Below are 9,772 nucleotides of genomic sequence, written 5' to 3'. Positions count from 1 at the left end.
TATAATATATATTATGTTTAATACAATGAATGTACATCGTGTCTTTTGTAGGGTTGGAGTTAATGTAGATAGTCTTACCGCTGAAGGTGTCAAGCAAGAGGAATATATCCCTGTTCTTATCGCACCAATGAAAGAGGAAGAATCGTTACTAGATATCATTTTTGAGAGCAACCCATTAGATAAGAAATGCGGACAAAGACTCATAATTGAATTAAAACCCCTTAGGATTATTTATGATGCGAAAACCCTTATTGGGGTAATAAACGTCTTCGTTCCATGGAAAAATTTATATAGCTCAGCAACAGAAGCAAGTATTGATGGACTATATTTGATACTTGTGCCAAACAGAGAGATCAAGTATGACCCAATAAAAGATGAAAAGAAGTTAAGAGACACTAAATATTCAGCATTGGCTCAAATTGAGGAAAGGAAAAAAAGAGAAGCAGAAATGGGTATGTTTTAGAACTATTGATTTATACTTTATTTTTCTGGTCTTAGGTTCTAAGAAATATTTGTAAATATTAAATCAGAGCTGCATGTATAACCTTTGACTAATAGTATCATATACAGTTTAAAAGCCTTTTTATCTTGCAAATAGTAATATTATTTTTAATATGTTATTTATTTTTTTAGAGAAAACTGATGATACTTTTTTGGAAAAACTTATTGTTCAGATCATTAAAAACCTGCAGGTAAAAATAACCAATATTCACATTCGCTATGAAGATAAAATAACAAATCCAGGACATCCCTTTGCCATGGGAATAACTTTAAACAATTTAGCAATAGACACCACAGATGAAAATTGGAAACCCACAGTTGTGGAAGAAATTGTAACAAAAATTTATAAGGTATTCCAAAATAAATGTTCAATGAAATAGTTAGGTATTATTAAAATTTTTTAACTTTAGGCTGTACAGTTGGATGCTTTAGCAGTTTATTGGAACTGCGATAGTGTTACTTATTCTCATTTATCACCTGAAGAAGTTGTTCAAAATCTGATTAGGGAAACTGCCACAAACAGGTTTCAACCAGAAAATTATAAATACAGTATGAGAGAGACCTAATTAAAGCAACAATTTTGTTTTGACATTTCATATTTTACAGTACTTCAACCTATAATGTCCTCAGTACAATTAAAACTTAATCCCAAACCTGAAAAAGACAAACCGGCCTTTTCAATACCCAAAGTCCATTTACGTTTGGAAATGGAGAAACTTGGAATTGGTATTATGTGCATTTAATATTTTTAAATTCACATTTTTCTTGTTTTGTTTTATTTTCTAAATTTGTTAATTGCAGGTTTAAGTAAAGATCAATATAGTAATTTAATAAAGCTTGTCGATTCTATGGATTTGATGTCCAAAGGAATACCATACAGAAAATACAGACCACATGTGCCATCATATAGAGGGTACTACAAAGAGTGGTGGCTTTTTGCCTACACTTGCATTTTGGAAGGAGAAGTCCGGAGAAAAAGAAATAACTGGAATTGGGATCATATTAAACAACACAGAGAAATTTGTCGAGAATATGCTGACCTCTACAAACAAAAATTGTGCAAAGAAAAGGTGTTATTTTTCTCATTCAATTATTAAATGTTTAAGTCGACTGTTTTAGTTGGACGCAAACGATAAAGAGTCATTACAAAAGTGTGAAGACTTTCTCGATGTGACTAACATCATAATAATAAGACAGAAGGTAGAACTGCAAGTGGAAAGAATGGAAAAGTTACAGGCAAAACCCAAAGGCTGGCTTAGTAATTGGTGGTGGACAGGATCACAACAAACGATCGATGAAACAACAGACATAGGTACGTATATTAGTTATCTTTTTTTACATTAAGTCACTTGTTGTGCTTGTCTTCAAATTATATTTTTCGAAAAATAAGGCCGCCGCCATGTGTGGGACACCGTTTTGAATTTTTGGCCAGCTTCCAGCTGGTGGAGCTCAAATCATGCAAAAACAATTTCAACGGTACAATCTCAGTCTGTCAGTATGTACTTAATTTTCAGTATCTCGTTAATTAAAATAAATCGTATTATTTTTTGTATAATATATATCTGTGTGTGTGTGTTTTAACCCCTTTTTTTGTATTAATTTGCTAGTAATAACGCTTTCTTTTTGTTTAAAAATAATATTCTAAACCATGTATATAAATAATCATCTCCGGTAGGGTGATCCAGTTATTTCCGGATTCGATAAATTACCTAACCTACATTGCAAACTGATGTCATCGTTATTTTAAATAAAGTGTTGTAATTCTTTTAAAACATTTTTTCAGTGCTTAATAATTGGAAAAAATGGTGTTCGAGTCTGTAGTAACCGATATTTTGAATCGAATCTTGGGAGACTTTATTGAAAATTTGGATAGTAAACAATTAAATCTTGGCATTTGGGGAGGTAATGGTAACAGTACTTTATAGCAAATAACAGTGATACTAATTAGATTGTTTTTATGTAGGGGATGTAGAATTGAAAGATTTAATTTTAAAACAAAGTGCTGTTGATGAATTGGATCTTCCATTACAAATTGCCTACGGCAGGCTAGGTAAGTTGAGGATTATGATGGTACAATTATCTATTTATATATTCTTATATGTATTACAGGTAATTTGACATTGAAAATTCCATGGAAAAATTTATATAGCTCAGCAACAGAAGCAAGTATTGATGGACTATATTTGATACTTGTGCCAAACAGAGAGATCAAGTATGACCCAATAAAAGATGAAAAGAAGTTAAGAGACACTAAATATTCAGCATTGGCTCAAATTGAGGAAAGGAAAAAAAGAGAAGCAGAAATGGGTATGTTTTAGAACTATTGATTTATACTTTATTTTTCTGGTCTTAGGTTCTAAGAAATATTTGTAAATATTAAATCAGAGCTGCATGTATAACCTTTGACTAATAGTATCATATACAGTTTAAAAGCCTTTTTATCTTGCAAATAGTAATATTATTTTTAATATGTTATTTATTTTTTTAGAGAAAACTGATGATACTTTTTTGGAAAAACTTATTGTTCAGATCATTAAAAACCTGCAGGTAAAAATAACCAATATTCACATTCGCTATGAAGATAAAATAACAAATCCAGGACATCCCTTTGCCATGGGAATAACTTTAAACAATTTAGCAATAGACACCACAGATGAAAATTGGAAACCCACAGTTGTGGAAGAAATTGTAACAAAAATTTATAAGGTATTCCAAAATAAATGTTCAATGAAATAGTTAGGTATTATTAAAATTTTTTAACTTTAGGCTGTACAGTTGGATGCTTTAGCAGTTTATTGGAACTGCGATAGTGTTACTTATTCTCATTTATCACCTGAAGAAGTTGTTCAAAATCTGATTAGGGAAACTGCCACAAACAGGTTTCAACCAGAAAATTATAAATACAGTATGAGAGAGACCTAATTAAAGCAACAATTTTGTTTTGACATTTCATATTTTACAGTACTTCAACCTATAATGTCCTCAGTACAATTAAAACTTAATCCCAAACCTGAAAAAGACAAACCGGCCTTTTCAATACCCAAAGTCCATTTACGTTTGGAAATGGAGAAACTTGGAATTGGTATTATGTGCATTTAATATTTTTAAATTCACATTTTTCTTGTTTTGTTTTATTTTCTAAATTTGTTAATTGCAGGTTTAAGTAAAGANCACTCAGGTGCCTCTTGAGCTGAAGTCGTTCATGCAAGAGGTGTCAAAAATTCAGTATCAGCTCTCCTTGGACAGCCAAAAATCACCAGAAAACTTCCTCTTCGTCAAGGTATGATGCCGTGGTCTAAATTGTTTATTTCATTCTTTCTCTATAAATTCTATTTATGCGGAATTAATTAAAAATTGGAAATTTCAAATGTAAATTTTGTTCATATCTTTCATAATTGCTACACATACAGACAGTATAATTTCATTTTTTATTTGCTTTCAATTGTACACTTTTAGTACGTAGATTGGTATTTATATATTCTCTTTTTTGTATATCAATTTGATTTAATACCCTTTCAAACATTGTTATTAAATGTTAATATGGTCATTTATCATTTGTATATAGGTTGAAACTTTTGAAAAGGAACTAAAATTACCTTTTGAAAGAGCCGACAAAAGATACTTCCCACTCGATCCAAAAACGAACAAAGGCCTAATTTCGGAAGTTTCCATGGAACACGGGGTCCTTTCCTTAACATTAAGAAGCATACTAAAGGTCTGTATATATTATAAGTGGATTAATACATATACGTATTATACATATATATAAAGTAACATATAACATATTTTTATAATTTCTAAGTGGTAATTTTGTTTTTGTAGATTTTCAATCATTTCACTATTCCAGTAGATATCTATTATATGACAGAAAAAAGTAATAATTTGGCTTTCATTTTCAACATACAACCAGGACAGTCCCGAAATTTGCCATACAAGGCAGTGTATACTACTACGGGTCAGCTGTTTTTTTCGGTTAAAAGCTACTCTGTGACCTCGGTACCTTTTGTCTGGCGCGACTTGAATTCGAACGTGACTATCTCAAAGACATTAATGTGTCGACCTAAGGATCACCTGAACCACACCGAGCCATTTCTATTATATGTAAGTAACTTAAGAAAGAAAGCATTTTCATTCTATTATTAATTATAATATTTTACTGATTTTAGGTAAGCGGGAAAATGAAACAAGTGTATAGCGAAACGTCGACGCGTTATACGATGGCGAGTGTTTGTTACAACGTTTATTTAAAACCTGTTGTCGTTTTTAAAAACTATCTGCCCTTTAACGTCGTTTGTATTATCGATAAATTGGTTGAAGAATACGTTATTGAGCCAGGGGCATACACCCAATTACCCAACGTGCAACCCGGAACGTCCAGTATTTGTGTTAAGGTAGTAGTTGTATTTAATCAACAAAGTACCAAATAAAAACTTTTTATTGCAGATTCCCGATTACCTAGAAAAGGAATGGACATGTAAAAATGAATTGTTACAAAATCCTTCAGAGTTTACTGTATGGCAGTTCTCCAGTTACGAAAATATTGTAAAGGTCAACTTGGACCTTGGAATGCACTGCAAACAGGATGGAAGCTCCATGATCATGTCCTTATACTGTCCGTTTTGGCTGAACAACAAAACCGGGTTGACTCTTGATTACAGAGTAAGTTAGCACAAAAAAAATATTTACTGCCTTTTTTAAAAAGCATGTTTTTGTCTTAATAGAATACATTTAAAAAAATAGTTTACAAAATGATTAACATTAACTTATTAACATTGCTAAACAAAGAAGGAGCTTTTATACGTAAATAAAGAACCATTGAATTTTCTGGTTCTTTTTCAGAAATCTAAAAAGGAGAAGTCGGAAAAAGGAAGTCCTTCCAAGGTATTATTTATCATAATAAATAATTGGATCTTTCTTTTTTTTTACCGTATTTTTGCTACCACAAAAAGTAGTTTGAGTTTTTGTTATTTCAAAATATTAATCGATCTTTTACATTATAAAGTGAATATGAAGTATTAAATTATACTCTTTTTAAAAGACGACAGAAGATAACATGAATGTAATAACACATCCCAGTAACTACGATGGACCAATACTGTTTTCCTTTAATGCGAAAAACTTTTTTGGGAAGAAAAAAGCTAGCATTCGAGTGGACAGTGGCGATTGGTCAGATAAGTTCCCTCTAGACGTCGCTGGATCCTCAGGTTACGTGGTTTGCAAAGGACAAAATCACATTTACATGGTAATCTATTAATTTTAATGTTAAGTATTGCTTAAATAGCAATAGTACATAATTTTTGTAGATCGGAGTTCGCAATACGCTTACATACAACGGTTTAACAAAACAAGTAACATTCACGCCTTATTATGTAATGGTTAATAACGCAAAGTATGACATAGAATGTCGAGAATTCGATAGACCTGCTGACCGATGGTTCACAGTTCCCGCAAAATCGTGCGTACCCTTCTGGCCGAGAAGCGAAAAGGACGATAAACTGCTAAAATTACGAGTGGTAAACACTGAAGAGACTACGCCACCCTTCCTTATCACTCAAACAAATAATATTTTACTTCAATTAGATAATAAGGTTGGTACTTATGTAGATATACTCATTTACCTTTATTTACTTTAACATATACCGAATAATTTAATAGTATGGAGGGATTCATGCTGATATTCAACTAACTGAAAGTTCGACATATATTAACTTAAGCCCATACGCCGAAGGCTTACCTCCTCCAATGATTCTGAATCATACCGACAAAACGATAAGTTACTGGGAAAAGGAAACTGTTCAAATCAGGTATCGTTTCTAAAAAAAGTATTATATAAAATAGAGTTTACCTTTGCTTGATTGAAACTCGTAACGAGTATAAAATATAACACCAAATGTGAATTTCGACAAATTTTAGTGGCACTTAATTCTTTCGCCAAACATTAACTTCTTAAAAACTATTCCCAATGAATTTTTAAATAATTTCTTGTTTTTTTTTTTATTTGTATAGAAAACTAGATCCGGGACATTCAGTGTTATTTACGTGGTCGAATCCGCCCGGTTGTCGTGTCCTAGCTTGGGACATTGGTAACAAGAAAGAAATGCAAGACGAATTACAAACGGACGGACTGAAAGAATTCTCGCCGATGCCGAATTATACAGTATACTGGGTATCGTTTTTAAACGGTATGCAACGGGTAATTCTATTTACTCTTAACGAAGATGTAGCTGCAGACGTTCAATCGGCAAAGCAGTTTGAAGTCGCAGACACAGAAATCAACGTATCGATTCACGGTATCGGCCTGTCACTGGTTAACAATGTAGCACGCCAAGAATTGATGTATCTTGCAATTGCCAACAGTGGTATTATCTGGGAATATGCCAAACTCAAATCGAATCGGTAAATACAATTAATTAAATATATCGAACCCATATTTTTAAAAAAATTTGTCTATAGGTATATAGAAATGGCTGTGCGTGATTCCTACTTAATGGAACGCGCATACCAGCGTTATTTGTCAAAAGAAAAGTGTGACACGCCGGATTTTGGACGCGAATTGGTCGACGAAAAGACCGAAGTCGACTTTGACACGTTAAGGATGTTAAAACCGCAACAAAGGAAGATGAGACGAGTATTTCAATACGGATTGTGGATTCAGATGAAAACGAGCCCGTATCAGCTACAGTTCCACGCTAAAGTAAACAAAGTGCAGATAGACAACCAGCTCTTTGACTGTATATTTCCGATAGTCTTGGCACCGGTACCTCCCCCAAGAACCATGGGAGACAATTGTGAGGCTTTCAGTAATACTTTTATAATTTTCTGGTATCTAATAGTTTATTGTTTAATCAGTTCATAGGCCATTTATAGAAATGAGCGTGGTCCAAAGAGTGATGAAATACAGTCACATCACTCAGTTTAAATACTTCAAAGTTCTCATTCAAGAATTTCACGTGAAAGTCGATATAGGTTTCGTCATCGCCTTGTTAGATTTACTCGAAACGAACGTTGCAAATGAAGAGGAAGAAGTAAGAACAATAAAAGTTCATATTAGAAATTGATGTAATCATAACATGCTTTTTAGCGTAAGCATTTTTTGGAAAGTATAAAATTAACCAAAGAACCCCTCAAATCTCTAGTCGTTACCATTTCTCAAAAGGAACAAAAGAGTTTTTATGACGTACTGCATTTTTCTCCTCTCAAGATTCATGTAAGTTTTTCACTCCAATCGGGAAACTATAAAGGATTATCGCAGCTGGACGTCGTCAACGTTCTTTTGCAAGGACTAGGTGTCACTCTGACGGATATGCAGGATGTAATTTTCAAGTAAATACGATATATTATATTAATTAATTTACTGCTTTTTATCAATCGTTTATTTCGTTTTAGACTAGCGTATTTCGAAAGAAACTACACATTTTTATCTCAAAATCAACTTATATCCGAAGTTACTTCTCACTATTCGAATCAAGCCATAAAACAACTTTACGTACTCGTACTTGGACTAGATGTCCTGGGAAATCCGTACGGCCTAGTATTGGGTATTACGAAAGGTTTCGAGGACTTCTTTTACGAACCAATTCAAGTCAGTGTTTAAACGAAACAAATACACTAATTAGATACATAAGCATAATTTTTTTTACAGGGTGCAATCCAAGGACCTGGCGAATTCGCCGAAGGTCTGGTACTGGGTGCCCGCAGTTTATTTAGTCACACGGTAGGTGGTGCTGCAGGTGCCGTTTCGAGAATCACAGGAGCCATGGGTAAAGGTATTGCAGCGCTCACTTTTGACAAAGATTATCAGCGAAGAAGAAGAGACGCCATGACTAAAAAACCTGCCAGCGTACAAGAGGGACTCGCCAGAGGGGGAAAGGGGCTCGTTATGGGCGTGTATGACGGGGTGACCGGAGTATTTACGAAACCTATAAGCGGAGCGAAACACGACGGCGTCGAGGGTTTCTTTAAGGGTTTAGGAAAAGGTGCCATCGGTCTCATTACACGGCCCACTGCTGGAGTGATCGACTTTGCCAGTGGCTCTCTTGAAGCCGTCAGAAGGTTGTTAATATAGCAAAAACATTATCAATTTATTTTATTTTAATCCGCGTATGTTCATTTTTAGAGCGACAGATTTAGAGGAAGACATCTGCAGGATACGACCTTCAAGGTCATTGCCAGCTGACGGTTTTGTGCGGCCGTACAATATTCAGGAGGCCGAAGGAAATAAAATTCTGATGGAGTTGGAAAAGGGAAAGTACTCTACGACAGACGTCTACGTGGCTCATTTTACAATCGAAAAAAATCAAGTTTTGTTATTAACAGATAAAAGAATCGCTCTTGCTTCTCACAGTGAAGTATTTGGAGGATGGCAGGTAGGTCTAGATTTTCTTATTCCTTTGTATACGTCACTGATAAACCTGATTCGCCTAAAAATCCTGGTTTCGTTTCCCTATATATATTTCCTTTCTAGACGCACAGCTAACAAATGGTTGTTTAAATAGCGTCTTTCGCGATAAAATAAACTTGTTTTTAGGCGGAATGGGCATTTGCATGGTCCGACATACCGTCGTCTGCCACCGTGCATCCCAAGGGAGTACAGATTCCCATTCCTGAGGCGAAAAAGAAAAAGTTTGGCATGTTCGGTTCTAACGGAGCCAATAAGTTAATTAATGTGCAAAACGATGCTTTAAAAGAAAAGATCGTTAAACAAATCGAGTATATGCGGGAAAAGGCTTAATAGTAGAAGCAAAGCTCAGATATTATTTTCTTAATGCTGGCTTATAAATGCACAATTTTTTATATGTATGCTTTATAGAAAAGAACACTACTTACTCCTTTACATTTACCAGTTAAAATATTTCTTTTATTAAGCTTTTAATATATATTCTAAATACTTTATTTACACGTTATATACAAGTAAAAAATTTAAAATAATTAAAATTTTACCAGTGCTCAGTTTTAAAAATATTAAACTTTTGTGTTTTTTCAAACTCCAAGTTACAGGATTATTGTAAATGCACATTTTTTTTCGGTTCTACAACGCAGTGAATTTACTATTCATATATATGCTACTCCCTCGATTTAATCACACAAGTATAGGCAAGGACCTTTATTGTGATCTGACTTTCACCTGATTAAATTTCAAAATAGCATTGTAATTTTCTATTATTATCATAATAATTGTTTTCTTTTCAGTTGGTTTTCGTTGTTATTTATTAATTATTATTGTTGAAAAGTTTTGTTTTTGAAGTAAATATAATGATCAATTTAGTGAAAG

The 9,772-nt window shown here is 33.5% G+C and overlaps 3 protein-coding genes across 4 annotated transcripts; all 3 read left to right on the top strand.

Annotated features, from left to right (window-relative positions):
• The first annotated feature begins 46 nt into the window (after positions 1–46).
• LOC112905783 (vacuolar protein sorting-associated protein 13-like) lies at positions 47–2,181 on the top strand. Its single transcript, XM_025978877.1, has 8 exons — positions 47–452; positions 634–851; positions 912–1,050; positions 1,108–1,227; positions 1,303–1,571; positions 1,621–1,813; positions 1,892–2,074; positions 2,177–2,181. The coding sequence occupies exons 1-8, from the start codon at positions 128–130 to the stop codon at positions 2,179–2,181; spliced, it is 1,452 nt and encodes a 483-aa protein (XP_025834662.1). The 5' UTR covers positions 47–127.
• LOC112905782 (vacuolar protein sorting-associated protein 13-like) lies at positions 2,179–3,617 on the top strand. Its single transcript, XM_025978876.1, has 6 exons — positions 2,179–2,403; positions 2,465–2,551; positions 2,611–2,808; positions 2,990–3,207; positions 3,268–3,406; positions 3,464–3,617. Exons 1-6 carry the CDS (start codon positions 2,304–2,306, stop codon positions 3,598–3,600), a joined length of 879 nt encoding a protein of 292 aa, XP_025834661.1. The 5' UTR covers positions 2,179–2,303; the 3' UTR covers positions 3,601–3,617.
• Positions 3,618–3,678: 61 nt separating this feature from the next.
• On the top strand, positions 3,679–9,653 carry LOC108743703 (vacuolar protein sorting-associated protein 13). 2 transcript variants are annotated; one of them, XM_025978875.1, is made up of 17 exons: positions 3,679–3,781; positions 4,067–4,216; positions 4,324–4,602; positions 4,668–4,892; positions 4,945–5,160; positions 5,341–5,382; positions 5,540–5,743; positions 5,805–6,089; positions 6,157–6,305; positions 6,508–6,897; positions 6,955–7,289; positions 7,351–7,526; positions 7,583–7,824; positions 7,888–8,083; positions 8,144–8,553; positions 8,618–8,867; positions 9,029–9,653. In XM_025978875.1, the coding sequence occupies exons 1-17, from the start codon at positions 3,704–3,706 to the stop codon at positions 9,230–9,232; spliced, it is 3,831 nt and encodes a 1,276-aa protein (XP_025834660.1). In that variant the 5' UTR covers positions 3,679–3,703; the 3' UTR covers positions 9,233–9,653. The 2 variants fall into 2 exon arrangements, with proteins under 2 accessions (XP_025834660.1, XP_025834659.1); XM_025978874.1 differs by lacking the exons at positions 3,679–3,781; positions 4,067–4,216; positions 4,324–4,602; positions 5,341–5,382 and having other exon boundaries at positions 4,667–4,892.
• Positions 9,654–9,772: the final 119 nt, after the last annotated feature.

This window comes from Agrilus planipennis, unplaced genomic scaffold (assembly GCF_000699045.2).
Source record: "Agrilus planipennis isolate EAB-ADULT unplaced genomic scaffold, Apla_2.0 scaffold727, whole genome shotgun sequence".
NCBI classification, from domain to species: domain Eukaryota; kingdom Metazoa; phylum Arthropoda; class Insecta; order Coleoptera; family Buprestidae; genus Agrilus; species Agrilus planipennis.
Note: the sequence above shows the minus strand (reverse complement) of the source record. Positions and strands in the feature narration are given on the sequence as shown.